Source organism: Hippichthys cyanospilos, chromosome 18 (genome assembly GCF_059441005.1).
Source record: "Hippichthys cyanospilos isolate Australia breed blue-spotted pipefish chromosome 18, RoL_Hcya_1.0, whole genome shotgun sequence".
Classification (NCBI taxonomy): Eukaryota; Metazoa; Chordata; class Actinopteri; order Syngnathiformes; family Syngnathidae; genus Hippichthys; species Hippichthys cyanospilos.
In genome coordinates, this window is record NC_142386.1 from 6,896,411 (window position 1) to 6,916,781 (window position 20,371).

The 20,371-nt window shown below is 43.5% G+C and overlaps 3 protein-coding genes across 7 annotated transcripts; 2 read left to right on the forward strand and 1 right to left on the reverse strand.

Moving 5' to 3' along the window:
• The first annotated feature begins 1,125 nt into the window (after positions 1–1,125).
• LOC148408741 (uncharacterized) lies at positions 1,126–7,326 on the forward strand. Of its 3 annotated transcripts, none has more exons than XM_088441741.1 (20): positions 1,126–1,277; positions 1,355–1,495; positions 1,563–1,640; positions 1,721–1,851; positions 2,116–2,365; positions 2,447–2,540; positions 2,607–2,788; positions 2,859–3,007; positions 3,802–3,889; positions 3,977–4,108; positions 4,177–4,353; positions 4,515–4,609; positions 4,685–4,748; positions 4,849–4,959; positions 5,045–5,119; positions 5,393–5,504; positions 5,578–5,704; positions 5,781–5,952; positions 6,149–7,036; positions 7,154–7,326. In XM_088441741.1, the coding sequence occupies exons 1-20, from the start codon at positions 1,194–1,196 to the stop codon at positions 7,256–7,258; spliced, it is 3,255 nt and encodes a 1,084-aa protein (XP_088297867.1). In that variant the 5' UTR covers positions 1,126–1,193; the 3' UTR covers positions 7,259–7,326. The 3 variants fall into 3 exon arrangements, with proteins under 3 accessions (XP_088297867.1, XP_088297868.1, XP_088297869.1); XM_088441742.1 differs by having other exon boundaries at positions 4,518–4,609; XM_088441743.1 differs by lacking the exon at positions 7,154–7,326 and having other exon boundaries at positions 4,518–4,609; positions 6,149–7,048.
• A 958-nt stretch (positions 7,327–8,284) lies between these two features.
• On the forward strand, positions 8,285–16,119 carry stk36 (serine/threonine kinase 36 (fused homolog, Drosophila)). 2 transcript variants are annotated; one of them, XM_088441631.1, is made up of 20 exons: positions 8,285–8,461; positions 8,540–8,680; positions 8,760–8,837; positions 8,912–9,042; positions 9,114–9,363; positions 9,430–9,523; positions 9,595–9,767; positions 9,831–9,988; positions 10,076–10,199; positions 10,279–10,410; positions 10,494–10,670; positions 10,746–10,837; positions 11,572–11,635; positions 11,729–11,839; positions 11,913–11,987; positions 12,130–12,241; positions 12,318–12,444; positions 12,545–12,722; positions 13,205–14,047; positions 14,118–16,119. In XM_088441631.1, exons 1-20 carry the CDS (start codon positions 8,378–8,380, stop codon positions 14,247–14,249), a joined length of 3,276 nt encoding a protein of 1,091 aa, XP_088297757.1. In that variant the 5' UTR covers positions 8,285–8,377; the 3' UTR covers positions 14,250–16,119. The 2 variants fall into 2 exon arrangements, with proteins under 2 accessions (XP_088297757.1, XP_088297758.1); XM_088441632.1 differs by lacking the exon at positions 14,118–16,119 and having other exon boundaries at positions 13,205–13,307; positions 13,391–13,537.
• atf5a (activating transcription factor 5a) lies at positions 14,679–19,627 on the reverse strand. Of its 2 annotated transcripts, XM_088441633.1 has the most exons (4): positions 19,329–19,627; positions 18,519–18,770; positions 17,192–18,317; positions 14,679–16,136 (listed from the first exon to the last, which is right to left on the reverse strand). In XM_088441633.1, exons 2-4 carry the CDS (start codon positions 18,670–18,672, stop codon positions 15,950–15,952), a joined length of 1,467 nt encoding a protein of 488 aa, XP_088297759.1. In that variant the 5' UTR covers positions 18,673–18,770; positions 19,329–19,627; the 3' UTR covers positions 14,679–15,949. The 2 variants fall into 2 exon arrangements, with proteins under 2 accessions (XP_088297759.1, XP_088297760.1); XM_088441634.1 differs by lacking the exon at positions 19,329–19,627 and having other exon boundaries at positions 18,436–18,663.
• Between the last annotated feature and the right edge of the window lie 744 nt (positions 19,628–20,371).

The following is a 20,371-nucleotide window of genomic DNA, read 5'->3' on the forward strand; positions in this document are numbered from 1 at the left end:
AAGTACAGACACTTTTCAGATTCAATTTCAAACATTGTCTTTGCACGTCTTAAGATGCTCACTTAAAAAGCGGAGCCATTGCAGCATTGGGATTTTTTTCGCAAAAAACGACCATATAGTAACCATTTTTTCACAAAAAAGACCGCGTACAGTAAGGCTTGTTTTTTTTTTGTTTGCAAAAAGATATCGTGTGTGGTAAGGATTTTTGTTTTCTTTCAAAAAAAAACAACCATGGCAAGGCAATTTTTTCGCAAAAGATGACCCATTATGGTATAACTTATTTTTCCGGAAAGAAGGCTTTTTATTCAATCACAATATATGTAATGAATATGTATTGTAATTATTATTTGTAGTATTTTTTTTTTTTGCAAAAATTAAACATGTATAGTATTTCTTTTAATGACAATTTATAGATAGGTTTCTTTTTAATTACCATGTTTAGTAAGGGTTTTATAACCTTTTAATAAATTACCGTTTATACTTAGGGTTTTTTTTTCAGACATTTACTCTAGTAATACTTTTCCCATTAAAAATGACTATGTACAGTTTTTTTTCCCACATAAACTCTCTCTCTCTCTTTCTCTCTCTCTCTCTCTCTCTCTCTCTCTCGCTCTCTGTGAATAATCAAATAAAAAAAATGAAGAAAACAATGAAGTTTGTCAAGTGCATTATGTATACAATTGAACCAGGTCATGTTCTGGTTCAACGCGTCCTGCCACATGCAGTCGGGCACGCTGATGCTGGCCGCCAGGAAGTTGATCCAAGGTGTAGTCGGGGATAAGGTGAAGCTGACGATGGTGACCTGATGGGCGGAGCCAGGGTGGTGGGGCGCCGCGAGGCAGCTCCATTTTTCCTCTGCTTCTTGGCACAGAAACCATACTTATATTTATTATTGTGACTTGTGGTGTAGAACTGCTCTGCAACATATTGAGGTGATTCTGTTGTTTATTACTCAAAGGGGCCAAATGTCAATAAAGGTTTCTACGAAAGCATCTTTTGTATTTTTTTTAAGGGAATTTTCCATTTTATTAGAAACGCTCTAAAAGAAAAAGCATCAAAGTGACTTTGATGCAAAATCAGTATATTGGGCCAACATAAAGAGCGGCCTTTGTGATGAAGGCCCTTTGACTGCAGTTACTTTACCACACGTTCCCCTTCACAAACTAGCAACATAATTTTACGATAATATCCAAATGGATTCCTACCATGTTTTGGCTCAAGTGGGACAGGGATCTTTTGGTCGAGTTCATAAAGGAATGAAAAAATTCACGGGCCAAGTAAGTTGATTTGTCGCCACGTTTTCCATACCATTGAGTGCGCTTTAACGCCCGCTCCTTGCCTGTGCATCCGTCAGGTGGTAGCTCTCAAGTTCTTGCCAAAAATGGGCCGGTCAAATAAAGAGCTACAAAGTTTGAAGAAGGAAATTGATATCATGAGCAACCTTCAGCATCCAAACATTGTGAAACTTTTTGACAGCTTTGAAACCGAAACGGAGGTGCGTTTCTGTCCGCGCCCACAACACGTTAACGACACTATCAAAACTGCTTTGGTGCTTCTGATAGGTGGTTGTTGTGACCGAGTATGCCGAGGGTCAGTTGTTTCAAATCATTCAAGCTGACGGCAGTTTACCGGAAAGTCAGGTAAAAGCATGCCGCGCACAGAACCGCAACGATATTCCAGATGTGGTGATCCTGTTCTTTGTATTTGTTTTTAATCGGAGGTTTGCGAGATCGCTTGCCAGCTCGTATCAGCTCTGTATTATCTCCATTCTCGTCGTATCCTGCACCGAGACATGAAACCACAAAACATCCTCTTTGACAAAAACGGCGTCGTGAAGCTTTGCGACTTTGGGTATGTATCTCCGCTCCTTATATGGGAAAATTAATTAGCTATATAATGCCCAGCTGTATATCATATATAATTATCACATTATTATATGATATATATTATCATATAAGCATATAATTACCATATTTTTATGTTTCGAAGAGCCTAGACATTCAATCAGGTATCGCTTCCCTATTTTTTTCAAGGATTTGGCTTTTGATGTCTGAACTGTGTAAAAACGTATAACTCCGTCTTTGGGACAGAATCAAATGATGCCTGCACTTTCAGATTTGCAAGAGCCTTGAGCGTCTCCACCATGGTGGTGACTTCTATCAAGGGAACGCCGCTGTATATGTCCCCCGAGCTGGTGGCGGAGAAGCCTTACGACCACACGGCTGACCTCTGGGCGCTGGGCTGCATTCTGTATGAAATCCACACAGGAATGCCGCCGTTTTGTGCCGATTCGATTTTTCACTTGGGCCAGCTCATTGTGGGGGACCCCATCCAGTGGCCAGACAATATGAGCGCCACATGTATGGTACACAGCAGCTTCTGTTTTTTCTTTTCTTTTTTTATTTCTATCTATAGCGCACATTGAGCTCTCGTATCTTTATTCTAGAGTTTTCTGAAAGGTTTGTTGATTAAAGACCCGCAGAAGCGACTGTCCTGGCCAGAATTGCTGCATCATCCTTTTGTCGCGGACGGGGTTGAAGGTGACAACATGGAAATGTTTTAGCGCCATTTATGTGATACGTACTAACACGGTGGTGTGCTGGCAGTGGTTCCAGACGAAGCTATTTTCAGTCCTCTGACGGCCAGGCTTGACCCAGACATGCTGGCACGCAAACGCAAACAAATGGCAGAAAAGACATCACCGGATTCGGGGGAGAGCAGAATTTTTCGAAAAATTCTGGAGCAAAGGAGCAAAAGTCATACAAAGAAATTGGCCAATGGCGAAAAAGTAAGAGACGCATATTTGCCACTGCCAATCAACTAACATACATTCATGACAAGGATGTTTGGTTTTACAGGAGAAGAAGGAGGGACTAGAATCCGAGGGAGACTGTTTAGTTGCACCAACACCCCTTTTACATGCCTCGCCCACTGTTGATTCAACATTATCACCTCTAAGTTTGAATTCAAGCAGCCATTCTGGAGCTACATCCAGTCATCCCGACAGGTTTGTGCCAAGTAAAATCATCTCATAGGAAGGGGCGAACAGATCAAATGTCATCCGATTGGATCCGTTTTCATGCATCAGGCTTCTTGTGCTTGAGTTTTTGGGGGTTGAGAACTGATTGGTTCTCATTGTAGTTCAGGAGCACAAGGAAGATGTGGCTTGTGAAGGCTGTCGGGCTGATGAATGTTCATCTTAACAACACAAAAAACAAAGCCACAAGGCAGCTTAACTTGAGCCTATCGCATCAATGTAAAGCATCCAGATGCGACTACGGCCACAGCACAGCAACAAATGCAGCGAGCCAAAGTAAAGCTCTTTGCCAAAATTAACTTGAGAACAGCTCACATCTGAGCAAGTCTGCAACCCACAGGACGATTGATGTTTTATTTTATTGTTAATTTCTATTTATTTTGCGATTAACCAAAGAAAGCATCGTTCTTCATGATGGTCAGAAGTAAAGCTGGCACTTGTCTAAAATATGGCAAAAGATCAATAGCTACAAGTGCATCTGCTGAATGCTTGTTCTATCTCGAGCTTTTGATTTGCCATAACACAATGTATATAAATGATTAAAAATTGTTTATTTTTTCTTAGATTTTCTTTGGTGAGATTACAAACTACATCAATCTTTTTTGTTTTTAATCTGACATCACTAGTTTGCCCTACTTTGCAAAGTAGGTCGAAATGTGCGCAAAGCTATGGGGACTACACACTCTTACCAATTTGCAAAGTTTTTCCGGCACTGTGTGTGTATATATTTGTGGTCACTACTGACATGCGCGTTACCACTGCAGGGGTCCAATCAGTCACGACTACGAACGAAGGTTCCCCTCAGTAGAGGTCAGCCCACGACGACAGCAAACGACACCCAAAAGTTCCCAAGTAAGACCCAATTTTTATTGTGCGCCTCCACTGCTCAAAATTGCATGGTTAGATCTCTTTAAAAAACATATTTTTTCCTTTTTTCAGATGCTCGGAAGAGAGGAATTCTGGGAGAAGCTCATTGAGCAATCAGATCCAAGCCAAGAGAAGCTAGAACCGTTGAATTATAGTAGCATTATTTCCAAAGTGCAATCCACCATTTTTATGTTCAAGCAGCAGGTGATTTTCAAAGAAGCACCATATGACATTTTATTCAGTCACACTCATTGTCTCTTTTCACCAATGAGCTAAGTGACGGTGTCCTAAAAGACATGCGGCACATTGGCCGTCCGCTGAAGGTTCTGCAGAACCTGATTGGAACCTCTGACCTGGCCATGAGGAAGCACATTAGCGGACAACTTGGATTGCCGTGTCTCCTCTTTGAATTGGTTCACAACTCGGTTGAAAATCCACATTTCACTCAGGTGAGTGTTCCAAGCATTCCGTTTGGAACTTCTGATCGCAATGACACAATACTAGAGCCTGAAAACAATTTTAGGTCTTAAAACGATGAATCGAAGCGTGATAATTACTGATTATTTGTCGACTGAACATCCGCTTTAATCATTTTTTTGTACTGAGCAAGCAGCAGCCACGGAGTCTCCAAACACTGGGAGAAATGATTGCAGCACTGTTGATCTACCTGGACAACAACAATGATTGGCTGAGGCAAGAAAAGAGGTTTGCTGGTTGGTTTGTTGTAACGAACAGGTGACGGTCCTGCGCCCTTGAATTCAATTTGTTGTCTGCATGCAGACCTGAAGAATTCATCAAGCCTTTCATGACGATTCTTAATCGAGCGGACCTGGCTGCTTTAGTTGTAAGTATCAGATGCAACATTGATTTTGAGCAATGAAAGACAATTTTCCAAGTCTGCCAAGTAAGCGTTTTCACACGCTCATTCGTCCTTTCTCCTCCAGCCTCTGGCGGCCTCCGTTTTGTCCCATTTTGCGGGACACGAGGTTGCCGTCAATGTCGACGTGGACGCGCTCAGCCACTTGCTGAAGGAGCATGTGTCCGGTTCGCGTCAGGTACGGAGGAGGCCATCTGATATCTGCCCAAGATGAGTTGATGCTTGATTTCTTACATGGTTGTTTCTGTTCGCCGCCTCCGAAGTTGCAACTTCCACTCCCGCCAGACAGGGGGCTCTGTGATGGACTTTTCTATTTGCTTCTGCACAAACTCTCTGAGGTCAGCCAGCAAAATTTACTTGTCCTAGAATCTAGCTTTCAGTGGATCTTATATAGGGATGTAAGAGCACCGATACCAAGTATCAGTACCGAGTATCGGTATCGTGTTGATACCTTGGACGAATCGGTGGGATTTTGCTAATGACAGAAGTGTAGAAAATTGCAATTAATTTCATGAATTATTAGGGAAAAAATATTGGAATGTCTGTACAGCATCTTTCTTTGAAATGATCTGTCATTGTTTTTTTTTGTTTTTTTTTTACTATGTTACCAGCACGGTTGTGGATTTTCACATTTGAATCCGCAACTGTTTTATCATCTTTGGAAAAATACCGGAACCTCATTAATATGGACAACGCCAGATATGGATTTCTGTTCTACAAATGGTAAACAAACATGATTATTTTTGGAATTATTCCCAACATAAGTGTGATTTCCTGTTTGAATGCTCCTCTTCAGGACTTTACTCTCTGATGTCAGCCACCATGTTGCTCTTTTGCCATGATCCATATTCTTATATTTCACTATTTTGTGAGAGCAAATCAACATTTGTCTACATTCTTGCCTGGGTGCTGACACCTGAATGGTTCGTGATGATTATTTATGTTTTAGATACAATTTAAGGTTGAACATTGTAATGTTTGTGGATGTTTTTTCCCCAGTCGTCTTTGGTTTTCTGAAGTGAAACTAGAAGACGGTCTAACACATGAGCGCTTCATTCAACTGAGCTGCCACTTCCTTTGCCTTCCATTTGCTTTGGACTTGAGTTCACACAGCACTTCCAGGATCTTACAGTTGTATGATAGCTGCGGTGTTGTTAAAGGACTTCTGCAGGTTAAGATTCATCCTTTATGCTCTTATTTGGGACTCCTGTCACGGCAATTCCAGAAATGGAGGTCATTGGAGCTTGAAAATTCTTGAACATAAAACCTTGACTTTAATGATTTTCTGCTACATATTCATCAATAATAGGTATAAACTATCAAAGGATTGATTAGCTCAATGTCTGTTGTTTCATTTTTTTTGACAGGTGATTGAAAGCCTTCCTGTTTCATTAGTGGAGCTGCCACTGTCACTTCTTCGCCGTTTGTTGTTATGTGACCGTCAACGCTGTGTTTCCCGCCTCAGTAAAGCCGCTCACGGATTTTTCTCTGCACTCGCTCCCTCGGGTCAGCGGAGAGCAAGCAGAGGCGCCAGTTCTTTGCTCTCTGATTTGCTGCAGCTGGATGAGCTGGGGGACAGCGCCGTGGAACTCCTCTCTCTGTTATACCTCGTCAGCTGCTTTTGCTCTCATTCCGTTCGTCTCCAGGTTCACCTGGAGTCGCCCGTGTTGCGCCAGGCGCTCGACCACTCTTACGCTCCGATCAAGGCCGCCACGTGCAAGGTTTTGGGAAACTTGTGTCCATTCAGATCTCCCGGAATGCCCAATTTGCATCCAGACGTATTTAAAGACATGATTGATCTTCTTGAGGATGCTAACGCGCATGTGCGGCAGGCGGCCTGCTTGTCGGTCGGGAAGTGGTTGGCTTATATTGCAGCGGAGGTGGGCTTGAACACGGCAAGGCCCAGCGAAAGGGGGAACAACGACAAGGTCAACCATGCGCACAAGGCGGGCACCAGCGAGATGACAACAGAGAATGCGTTGGCTAATGGCGAGATGAGAAGTTGGCTCGAAGAAGCCAGGATGACGGGGACCACAATGGCATCACTGACCTCTGACCCTGATGCCCGCACCCGTCTCCACGCTTGTGCAGCTTTGGGAAATCTGCTACACATTGAAGGCGCCATACCTGAGATGCTGGAAGAGACTGTGTCCACATGTCTTCTAAGAGCTGCATGCACAGATTCCCACATAGCGGTGCGAGAGGCTGCCATTGCAACTTTAAGCTTGTACACGCGGCAGGACTCAATGCTACAAGTAAGAAATTGAAGCAGCAGCTATTAAAAACAAACATTTGATGCCTACCTCTCTTGAATTTGAAGACAAAATTTACGATGCTTTGGGTTGTTCCATTTCATTTGTGTTTATGTTCAGGTTCTGCTGTCCCTAAACGCTGAAAAGGAACTTCTCCGGGCATCACAGCATGCACTGACTGAGTGTGACTATCTTCCTCTCATCAGAGAGCTGAAAGGCAATTGAGAGAACTTTCTGTTCCTTTGAATAAGATGGAATTGTAAAGACGTGCGCAAATAAAGCGTGATATTTTATACTGGCTTGGCTAAGTATCATAATGGGTCAATTACAAAAATATATGTAGTAAAAACATAAATGTAAGTACAGTGCATGATTCTCTTTTACCTAATGAAAAGCAGCAAAAAGGATGGGATGGACTTTCGATTGTTGCGGCATTGAAAGCAATAATTAAGTGCACACTGCCATCTATCGTACAAGAGTGTGTAGCACCATGTCCATGCCCCAACATTTTCTTTGTGCGCTTGTTATTTCTTGCGTGCATGTTATACGTATGTGCCAGGAGTCTAGTGGCGTTACCAAATTCCTGTAAATTGTCCATTAGTGACACATAGAACCTTAAGAGTACTTTGGTTCAGTTGCAAGCACATAACCACAACACAACCATTTCCACAAAGATTTACCTCCCATTTATATGACGTGATTTTTAAAAGACAAGTACAGTAATTGAAATGTGACACGCAATATTTACTCTACAATGCATGATTTGAAATGACCAAATGCAGAAGATTTTTTTTTCGAAAAGGAGTATCTGTACAGGCAACAGAGGCGTCATGCAAAGTCCAGTTACTGAAAGTTTTATTTTTAAACAAGCGGTAACCCGAAGTGAGCCACCGGTGTATCCTGGATTTCATGTTGTTTACAGTTTTGAGTCGGTTGCTAGGAACGCGCGCTCAGTTTCTATGCTAAGGGCCCGCTGATATTAGCTGCCCGTTAAAAAAGCCTGAATGGATTACTCACGGATATACCTAAATTAAATATTATAGGAAAAGTAATTCTGAATAAAAATTCTTATGGGATTTTAAAAGACTCTTTTATCGTAATCAATAACACAAGATTATTTTAAACTTTACCTTAGCGCTTTTGTGACATGGCATCTAGACTTACACAATCAGTATCTTTTTTTCAATCGTACCGAAGTTGTGATGACGGCATCAAACGTACAAAACGTACCCGCCCAGAAACAACGCCAGGTTCATCTAATTAGATTGACTAAATTATTCCCGACCTTTACAGTACAATAATATTTTCACGTTCCTATTTGATCGACTGCTTTGCCAAGTGGCGATGGATTCCTATCACGTCTTAGAATTGGTGGGAGAGGGCTCGTTTGGTCGAGTTCACAAAGGAATGAAGAAATTTACTGGGCAGGTAAGTTATTCTCTACATTTGGCTTTTACAGACACGCAAAAATGATGTGAGCGTTTATTCATTCATTTCTATGTCGAGGTGGTGGCCCTCAAGTTCATGCCAAAGACGGGACGCTCAAATAAAGAGCTGCAAAATCTAAGGAAGGAAATTGAAATCATGAGTAACCTTCAGCATCCAAACATTGTGCAACTTTTCGACAGTTTTGAAACAGAAACGGAGGTCCGTTCACCGACGCAAGTTTTGTCCCAATAAGTAGCGAAACACGTGAACTGATCATCATAAACCACCCGTTAAACAGGTTGTTGTTGTGACCGAGTACGCGGAGGGTCAGCTTTTCCAAATTATTGAAGATGATGGCAGTTTAGCAGAAAGTCAGGTACTGCGCTCCTCAAGGCACCGTGGCCCAAGTTCAGATTGTTGAATTGATTTGAATGTTCTTCTTCATTCGAGGTATGCGAGATCGCCTGCCAGTTGGTCTCAGCTCTGTATTATTTGCATTCTCGCCGTATCCTGCACCGAGACATGAAACCACAAAATATCCTCTTTGACAAAAACGGTGTCGTGAAGCTATGCGACTTTGGGTACGTGCATTTGTGGACGCGGTGGAAACATGTCATCTGCATGAAAATGAAGGATGCGATTGTTTGATTAGGTTTGCTCGGGCAATGAGCGTCTCCACCATGGTGCTGACTTCGATCAAGGGAACCCCTCTGTACATGTCGCCTGAATTGGTGGCAGAGAAGCCTTATGACCACACTGCTGACCTCTGGTCACTTGGATGCATTCTTTATGAACTCCACACAGGGTCTCCCCCATTTTACACCAATTCCATCTTCCACCTGGTGCAGATCATTGTGAAAGACCCCATCAAATGGCCACAAACAATGAGCAGCACGTGCATGGTACGATGCAACCATAACTCGATTTATTCTGTCAGCGTATATTGATATCCCTTTTTTGCTTTTCAGAGTTTCCTGAAAGGTTTGTTGACAAAAGACCCTCAGAAGCGACTGTCCTGGCCAGATCTCCTGCATCATCCTTTTGTCGCTCATGGTGTTCAAGGTGGCGGTGACATTTTTTTAAAACGGATATTGTACTTAAAATAGGTACTCACTAAAGTAATGTGTTGGCAGTGATTCATGACACGGGCGTTTTGAGTCCTCTGACAGTCCCGCCTGACCCAGATATGATGGCACTGAAAATGAAACAAATGGCAGAAAAAACGTCACCAAACTGTGGGGAGAGCAAAATTTTGAGAAAAGTCAAGGAGCAAAAAAGCAAAAGTAACAGAGAGAAACCAGCTAAAGTAAGGACATTGTTGTTACGATTTGAAAAAAAAGGCCTCTGCTGAAATCTGCCTTGACTCCAGGAGGTGATGGATGAACTGGAAAGCGAAGAGGCCAGTTCTAGATTGACTGTGGCGCCCCCTAGAGACACTTCTTTCCCCTCAATTCAGTCAACTTTGAAAGCCTGTCCAAGTACATATCCAAACACTCATGGTGTTGTGAGATCAACCATGCAAAAAAGGTGCTTATCAAATGTGTGTATGTGTTACACACTGTGGTGTTCGAGTTTTAAACCGAGGTGTGCGTATTGCGCTAACTATCCCTGCAGGGGTCCAATCAGTCAGGACTACGAACGAGAGTTTCCCGCAATCGAGGTCGGGCCACGACGACAGCAGTGGACGACCAAAAACAAAGCTGAAGCCACTGAAAACACATCTAGTTTTATAATACAGGTAAGTCTGATTCTTAATTGATGCCCATTTCTGTTAAAAATGATATGACTGGATCATTGTGTTTAATTCATATTTTCAGACAGCTGACAGTGAGGATTTTTGGTTGAAGCTTGTGGAAGAGTCGGAACCAAGCCGACAAACGCAAGACCCATTCGACTACAGCGCTGTTGTTGTTCAAGTGAAATCCAGTATTTTAGTGTACAGGCAACAGGTAATTCGGTGCAGTTTTCAACTAGACGTAAAACAAATCCATTTTATAAAATCGCATTAATTTTGATATGTTTTTGTGGTAAGCTAGGTGATGGGGTCCTGAAAGACATGCGCTCCATTCACCTTCCGCTGAAGGTCTTACGGAACATGATTCTGACCTCTGACCTCGAGATGAGGAACTATGTGGGTAGTCATCTTGGACTGCCATATCTCCTCACCGACTTGCTTCACAAATCTGTGGAAAATTCACATTTGTTAGAGGTGGGACTCAGAAAGATATTCTGTAACTTAAGTTTTGATAAAATGTCACTTTTCCAAACTTGTTGAACTGAGCAGCAACCTTGGAGTCTACCAACGCTTGGAGAAATGATTCTTGTGCTGCTGGTCTATTGGGACAAGAACCAAGGCTGCTTAAGGGCGGAAAACAGGTTTGGCTATTCATTTTCCTTGAAATGAAATGAAAATATTTGACCGAAACTGAAACCGTAAAATGAAAAACACCATAAAGAATGGACTCCAACGTGTGTTCTGCACAGGCCTGTGAATGATTAATGAAAATTAAATAAACCTCAATAGCGTGGTTCTCAATATTGTCCTTGCTTAGCGTTTTAACGCATGTTTAAAGGGGACTCATTTTAATACGCTCTATTTTTTATTGTGCTCAATTTTATAACAAATTTTATAACAAAGGCAGGTTACGTTTTTATGATTTGTATATATAAGTGAGTAGATAGACCATTTACTGTAAGTCAAATTTCACAGTGATTTCACAGTCACTCTTCTTGATGTCATCTTTTATAGATTGATGAGAAGTCCACATTATTTCGACATGTGCAGTCACTAGTTAGCGCTAGTGCTAGAGACTTGTCGTATCATACAATGATAGTGTAATGGACTAGTGAGGAATGCAATTTTTTTTGTTTTTTTAAGCACCGTGGATACACTTTGATGGGGCTTCCTTTGTTTTTGCTTAACTTAGCTCCAACACCGATTTGTGTTTTTAAGGGGTCATAATTCCTTCTGAACAACCCTAAAACATGATTCTGGGGTGGGCTAAACATGATTAAACATGTTCTCATTGGTTCACAGCATATTTATATGTGTTTTGGTGATTTTTTTTTTTTTTTTTGTACATTGGCTCATTCGTTATTTCCACTTGTAGACCTGAACAAATCATCAAGCCCTTCATGATCATTCTCAATCAAGCGGAACTCACGCCCTTAGCCGTAAGTACTCAATGAATCAAAAAAAAAAAAAAAAAAAGCCGTTGTCTTGCTTATTTTGTACACCGTTGAATGTGTTGTTTTTTTTTTCTTAAGCCCCTGGCTGCAGATATTTTATTTCTCTTTAGCCAGCATGAGCTTGCTGTTAAAGTTGATGCGAATCGGCTCATTTTCTTGCTGAAGGAACTTGTCCCCGGTTCACATCAGGTACACAATGTTTTCAAGTTTTTAACGGCGATGGATTTACGATTTGTATGACTTGCACTTTTGCTACGGCCAGCACCGATTTGGACTACCGCCGGGCCGGGGACTCTGCGATGGGCTCCTTGCCCTGTTGCTACACACTCTCTCGGAGGTCAGCCAATTAGGGTGCCATTACCAAAGTGCATTTTGCATATCCACCGCAAATATAAAATTATATTGAAACTTTGCGCTCGTAGATCGGGTGTCCTTTGCAAAAGGTATCTGTCCTCCATCCCTGTTTGTCTCCCTCACAGCATGATGACGTCTCCTTATGTTGCGATCCTCTCACAGTTCATCACCTTTGGGAGGGGATCGGCACAGCGTTGGCAAAGACGCAGCCAGACACGGACGTCTGTTCAAGAAATGGTAAAAACACATCGTGTCATTACAAATTACGCATGAAAATACTCAATTCGTTTTGTTTTGTTTTTTTTTCCCCCAGGACTGAATTTTCTTATCTCTGTCTCATTGTTGGTTTTCTCAAAGGATCCCTATTCATATATTTCGCTGTTTTCTGAGAGCAAATCAACGTTTGTATACACCCTGGGCTGGCTGCTGAGCCCTGAATGGTTCGTGTCGATGTTTTTTTTCACGGTTCTTGTTAAGATGTCATTTTTGCCAGCGTGGCGCATCACTTAATGTAAGACGCCATTTATTTCCTTTGAACAGTTCTCTATTTATTGAAGAGCATCTAGCTCCATTTGAGGAGGGACCGAGTCAGGAGAGCTTCATCCAGTTGAGCTGCCACTTGCTGTGCCTTCCATTTGCTTTGGATTTGAATTCAAGCAGCGCTAGTAGGATATTGCACTCGTATGATCGCTGTGGCATCGTTAAAGGCCTTCTGCAGGTTTGTATCCTGTCGGTAAATGAAGCAAATTCATCGGAGCAGCATATTACTCATTTCTGGTACGGGAACTGTTTTTCTAAATGTTGTTTTAAATGGATGCACATAGTCATTGGTGACAAAAATGTTACATGATCTGTCTTCAGACCCTAACCCTAATGAAATATGCCTCGACATACCTCTATAAATAGAGTTCAAAAGATGAACAAATCAACAGATGTCAAAAGCTCTTTGAATGTATTTTCACTGCCCATCCAAAAGTCTTTGCGCTAGTTAAGTGCTACTTGGCCAAGAAGCAACAACCACTTTGTTTGGGGTCTTTCATTTGAGCAGCAAACAATTCACTGATGCAATCAAGGATAACGTTTGCAAAATACTCTTATTCACTTTCATTGCTCTTGCTTTTTTTTGCAGGGTTTCTTTTTGATCTGTGGTGATTTTGATGTCTGCTTTTTTTTTGTTTGTTTTGTTCCATTCGTTTACAGGTGATTCAAAGTCTTCCCGTTTCATTAGTGGAGCTGCCACTGTCACTCCTGCGCCGCTTGTTGCTATGTGACCGTCAGCGTTTTCTATTCCACTTCAGTAAAAGTGCCCGCAGCTTTTTCTGCGCTCCGTGCGGTCGGCAGACAGCGAGCAGAAGCCTCAGTTCTTTGCTCTCCGATTTGATTCAGCTGGATGAGCTGGGGGACTCCGCTGTGGAACTGCTCTCTCTGATCTACCTGATGAGCCGTTTTTGTCCTCACTCCGGCCGCCTCCAGCTTTCCCTCGAGTCGTCCGTGCTGCGCCAGGCGCTCGCTCACTCTCACGACCCGGTCAGGGCCGCCGCATGCAAACTTTTAGGAAATTTGTATCCGTTCAGGCTGCCCGAACTGCCCAATTTGCAAGCTGATATTTTGAAAAACATGATAGACCTTCTCGAGGATCCCGACGCGCAGGTGCGGCGGGCGGCTTGCTTGTCAGTCGGGAAATGGTTGGCTTACATTGCGGCGGAGGCGGGCTCTAACCCTGGGGGGCGTGAAATGAAAGCTTCAGGCCGAGGGACCATAGAGAACAAGCCGGGTGACGAAATGGAACGGTGGCTGGAGGAAGCCGGGATGACCGCGGCCGCGCTGGCGTCGCTGACCTCTGACCCCGATGCCCGCACCCGTCTCCACGCATGCGCAGCCTTGGGAAATCTGTCCCACCTTCAAGGCGCCGTACCCAAGCTGCTGGAAGAAAGCGTGTCTAGATGTCTTCTGAGAGCCGCATGCGGCGATTCCCACAATGTAGTGAGAGAAGCCGCCATTGCAACTTTGAGTCTGTATGTCCAGCACGATGCCATACGACAGGTAATCAAAGAAGGACAAGATTATCTTGACATTATTTGATGATCGTTACATTGTGTTTTTTTGTTCGAAGGTCTTAACATCACTGGATGCCAAAGGGCAACTCCTTGAGGCCCAGCGCGCACCTCTACAATCTGATTATCTTCTTCTCATTAGACAATTCCAAACTCACAAGATGGATGAAAAGTCAGAGTACATTGAGTGAGGTACCTTCTGTTGTCTGACGGCGGGGAGTCAAGGATATTGCAATGTTTATGCCATTGAATGCAAAAATTTGACTGAAAATCTCCAAAAAGAAAGGAATCTCAAAGAAGGTTACTAACATATAATAATTTGGGTCATTACAAAATGTTGAAAAAGATTTAAAAAAAAAAAAAAAACGCTAACCAACATTCTGTGAGTCGCTTTCAAAAGGCTATTTTGTAATTATGAATTTTAATTAACAAATGTTTGATGATATACCGTCACCACCAATGTAGTGGTTCATCAACTATATTGAGTCTCTGTACAGTATGTGGTCTTAGATTTGGAATCTTGCCAAATAATAATAACAAAGGGTTTATGATTTCATTTGCGTTTCTTGCAAATGAAACTTCATAGTCGGTTCACGCTTGTAAAAATACACGCAGAGGAGTCATCACGCCACACTTTTATTTTTAACTGGAAAAGTCAGATTTGACAAATGCAATGTTTTGATTATGAAATAGAAGTTAAATGAAAACATTCTAAGCACAATATGGTATCTCCCCAAGTCGAGAGTATGCTGCCAATGAGATCAATGACATCAGAGCATATATTCAAGATTTTCTTTAAATAAATGCATAGGAAGAATATGCCTGCTCGAAATCAAGGAATTCTACCGTGGGTGGAAAACAAAACTTGAATGCCCATTCGGGGCAGGCGCGTCGTTAACAAACTATCTAATGAGGCTTTTCTTTGTTAATTTGCTACAAAGTGAGGACCATTACATTCTCTCCGCTCAACGTATAAAAGTTTGTACAAATTAGTGCAATTAGCCTGAGGCTCATGAGACATATTGCGTTAATAAGAATCCCGATTCTTTTTTTTTTTTTTTTTTTCCCAGAAAGCCGTGCAGCAAACGTATAGTTACCATGTCGAACGTGAAGGCGCATGAATATTTTCCTCTTCGGCCATTTAGGAAGGAAAATATAGTTGAATGGATTGTAACTTGTATCCTGAGCTGTATGATTATACCGTATCATTTGTAATTGTGGGAAAGATGGTAAGTAGCATAAGCATTCACAACTACAATCATAAAAATGGAGTGCTGCCAAATCTTAAAGCCACATTCAGTAGTGCTGCATCAAAGCTATAATCTATTCATGTCCTCTAATCTTAACAGTATTTACAAAAACAAAAAGTACCATCAAATAAAATGGAAACAATGGAATATTATTAAACATGAATATTGCCATGCATGCCAGTTCATATTCTGCAACAATAACACATTTAAACTATAAATAAGAAGTTGATTATTAGAATAATTTAGAAAAAGATGTTTTCCATTTGAAATGAAGAAATCAAGTTCCACGCGTAATTGACAACGTTCAGATTTGACATGTTTTTTTTTTTAATTGAACACGTAAAAAATGTTTACCCTTGACATCAGTTTTAATGTAAGGCGAGTAAAATCTTAACCCGTGTAATCACTGTTTTTTTTTTTTTTTTTAATAAATAAGCAACCGATTAAGATACCTACACAGAATGACATAATGATTGTCATTGCCGGCCTCAAGGGGCGAAAAGTGAAAGCTACGCTGTCAGCGCTTTGTTTTGCGATCCGACAAACATGCGTTCTGCATGGAAAATAAAGCAACATTCAATCCAAATGACATTAAAAGCTCCACAACTTCCCTGTTGTGACTTGTGGGCGGGGCTTTGGGGTCATCCTGTCGCATCCTGCTTTAACCTTTGGCTTCTGGCCTTGTAAACTTCGATGAGGAGGTCTTTGACGTACTGGATCTCCCGCTCGACGGACTCGGCCTTGTCGCGCAGCTCACGGTTGCGCCCTTCCAGGCAGTGCAGCTGCTCTTCCAAAGAATCTAACTCCGCCCTTTTTCGTTGCCGGTACCTGCGAATGAAAGATTACGTGGAGCAGACCGTCCGTGGCCGAGCTTGGTAAACCAACAAATGTGGTGCGTTTTCAAAAAAAATGGCTTCCCCAAAAACAAATTGCAAACTTTATTTTATTTTTTTGTGTTCACAGCCTTGAAGCAATAATTAGCATTTTTCCAACCACAGAAAATGATGCGGCGGGCCGAATTTGGCACCCTGGCCTTTAGTTTGACACCGATGCTCTAACTATAATTTGCCATCACATTTTCACAGACACAAATGACTATAATCTTTTCAACTTCTTTTTCAAAATTCTCAAAACTGTGAAATAATGGCTAAAAATGAAAAACATGTTTTGTTGGTGGAAATTAAGGTATTTTATCTGGCATACCAATTATGTGGCATTTTAATGATTATCGTCAACGGCTTCTTTTTTTAAATCTGAGGTCGACAAAAAAATCTATAAAAAAATGTTAGCTTCAGGAAACTTTAAATTTTCAGTGCTTATAAAAAAAAGCAAGATTTGCTTTGTTTTGAATGTCATGATATGTATTTAACCATTTAAATGAGCTGCCACTGCTGCCTGTATTTATTACGCATCCATACCATAACCTTTTATCGTCAGAGTACATTAAGATGTATAATCATTGTCAAATATCGGCCATATAGCCAATTTTTGGACGACGTTGTAAGGGCCATTATCAGCCGATTGATCAATTGCGCCCTGCTTTAGTAGGGCAAATTAAATGATTAAATAAATAAATGAAATGTACATTTTACCCAGTGGTCAGACCAATAGTTTTGGTCACACGTTTACCTAGTTTTGAAATCAGAGGCTAGTAAAAACTTCCAATAGAAAACAAAATGTTGTTTCCCCAACTATTTAAAGTTAAAACTAACTTGTAAGGTTGATCATTTAGTCACAACCGCGAAGTCATAATCAGCACATAAAATGGAACTCGGAATCCGGTGTAGAATCATCAATATCTCAATTTTCATTTTCAGAGACTTAAGTCCGATTTGGCGAAAACTCCATCACAAACATCGGGCGGGGGCGCAGCAGCGGTTTACCTATGAGCGGCCGTTTTGTTCTGATCTCTCTTCTTCTGTTTGCGCTCTCCTCCGCCTTCGGCCGGAGCGGCGTCAAATTGGTAGTTCACAGCGCAGTGGTCTTCTTTCAACCTGCAGGGTTCCAAGATCAGACTGTCCCTCGCCATCAAAAGACATTCTGGACCCGGATCCTCCAGGAAATGACAGCGCAAGTCATGCTGGCCCATTTGCAGATCCTCGGCTTTGACCTGCTCGGCGAAGAAGCCGCGATAGGGCTCGGACTGGGGCGTTCCCGAAAGAAAGCAACTCTCGCCGCTCTGGCCTTTCCAAGCAGCCGTGGCTTTTGTCACCTCCGCGCCGCTTTTGGCGCCGCTCGGCAGCTGGCTCACCTCCCTCATGCTGTACATCAACAGATCTTCTTTCCTCGGCGAGTCGTCGAAATGGAACGCGCCACCGGCGGCGGCGGCGGCGACGACCTTTGCGCTGTGACCCAAGCAGCAGTTTTTCTCTTCTTTGGCTAGGACGGCACATTTTCGGAGCTCCACGGCACTGCCCAAGCAGTATCCTTTCCCGGCTAAGCGCTCTTCCTCCACGCAGCAATAACTGAGCGACGGGTGACCTGAGTTGCTCCCTTTGGGATTCGAGGCGGCGTCGTCGTAGCTTTCGCTCAACCTCAAGCCGTCCGGGATTCGTTTACGAACGCACGGGCCGGGGCGGCCCAAGCTGTACGGGGCGTGCCTGGGAACTTTGGATCGCCCTACGGGAGCGCCGCACACGCCGAGCAAGTCTAGCTCCCCGCCGGCCAGGCTGAGAAGAAACGGGCCGGATTCCGACGGGTTGCCCGCCGAGTAGGGCGCGTAGGGCGGCTGGCTGAAGGGCTGAGGCGCCGCGGGAGGCGGGCTCCGCTCGCATTTCGCCAGCCTGGGACCTTTCTCCGGCAGCGGCTCGGACAGGAAGTACTCTTCCAGCTGGGCTAGTTCCTCTTGCAGCAGAGAGGTCATGACCTCTAAGTCGGAGGGCACCTGGATGTCATTGTGAAGGGGTGACGGGGGAAGGGAGGCATTGGTGGAGGAAGGAGGGGAGGGAGGGTTCGGGAGGTACGAGGCAAAGTCCACTTCTTCCGTCATCCAGTCGGTGAGAACATCACCTGTCGAAAAATATTCAAGTGTAACCACGCCATAAATACACAGCCGCGCAAATATTTCGTCCAAACGCGGTCGCGGCGGGCAAAGCGGGTCTCGCCGCCTTTGAGCCACGCTACTTACTGTCCGGCGAGGAAGGATGCGCTGCAGTGCCGAGCCCACCTGACATGTGGCAAATATACAAAAGCCCACTTAGTGCGACTCACCAATTAAGTGCTGACTCCCCTCTGACACCTCCCCCCTGCACCCCAGTGATTGGCTGCGGCTAGCCTGTGGGTGAGAGAGAGCGAGGGGGTCTGCCAGGCGCACGCCAAGCGTCTCCCAAACGGGAGCCGGCGTAGCCATCGTCGTTCGGTCCATGGGCGCTTGGCTTCAGGCCAAGGCGGAACGCGCGCTGGGAGCAGGCGGGGTCTGACAGCTGGGCCGCGGAGAGCAGGGCTGGGCGGGCATCATGAAACCTACAGGAGAGGGCCAAAGGCCCAAAAAGCGGTCAAAAAAAACGGCTCGGGAGCAAAGTGCATCACGCCGGTGGGTGAGAGAGAGAAACTGTGACATTTAGCCAGAGAGTTCCGTCCCGTGGGCTTCTGTAACCAACGCGCTTGACACATGACATCTTAAGGCCACTTGGGAACTAGGAAGCTGTCAAGGGCCAAACGGTTGCTTAGGAACAAACTCCCTGCGAGTGTGCCACACGCGCAAAGAGTGAGATGATCTTTAAATTGGATTCAAGCTGCTCATTAGTCATTTTGAATTAATCACTTAAGCATTTCAAGCTCTTAAAATGACAACCATGTGACGGCATATGAGCTACACCAGGAACAATGAAATCCAAAACTGTTTTGTTATTTGTTTTTTACACTGAAAACAGTACGCTGGTATCAAAACAGCCCAAACAGGAACATGATCTAAAATCGGTGTAAAGAGTTATTTAAAAAAAAGTCAATTGACTGGCGAGGAAGAGCATAACTACGATTAAAAAGTTGAACAGCAATGAAGGCAAAATGAGAGTAACTTACTCCATTCTTGCAGAGAAATTGTATCGAGAGCTTGGGGGTGCGTTGCAAAAGCAAAGCACGTTGTCTTCTCGGTTACAAACTGTTGTAGAGATTTCAAAAAGCCATCGTGTCAGCTTGGCGCAGACGAGGACGTGGAGTGCCTAGTGCAACCTGCCAGTCGAGTAGGAAAGTGAGCAACCGCATCTTGGTGTAAAATCATCAGGGTCATTTTCACCTAGCAACCAATGACGTCACAGACACTGGGCTCCGGATCCCTCCGCCTTCTCCACGTCCCATACAAGCGCAACCGTCCAATAACATGTTGCTTCTAGCCAGAACAACAAGAACAGCTTCTTCAATGATACTATAAATCATTCGCAAATCTACCCGAACACATTTTGTACGTCGGTAAAATATGTAAATTGGGCGGAGGTCATGAATTCATTTTATTCGTTGGAGTCAGGCGAAAATAGCAAAATGAAAGCAACCACGTCGCCATATGAAACCAAACGTAAGATTTATTTTACAGTTATTGCAGGTTACAGTATTGTTTTACTTTTGATATCGATGCTACGCGTGTTGTATGTCCACTAGTACTTCTGGATATACAAGCCTCGCGAGAACACAACCACCGGCTCGAGTGAAGAGCTCATTTTACCCATTAACCGCGTGTTATTGTTTTAAAGTAGCCATCACCGTGTTATCAAAGTTCTACAACACTTTGTTGATGCGTAAAAAGTGGGATAGCTGTTGCATCGCTCTTGCATCAGGGGTCCAGGCTCGGAGCCTATTGGCCGCCCGTGGCCAAACTACCGCGCTGTCATTGGGTAGATCGGTCCGTGTGTGAATTGTGATTGGCCGCTGGTAGGTAAGGAGAAGGAGCGTGCCGTTATTTTACTCTTGGCGTGAGTGCAGCGGGTGCATCTGATGGCTCGCGTAAACAAAGCGGCGCTTGAGATTTGTAATCCGGCCAAAGCTTTTTCACTTGTTCATCTTTACGCACACTAAGTATAGGCCGACTGAAGCAAATTAATAAACCTTTCATTTATTTGTATGTGCCCTTT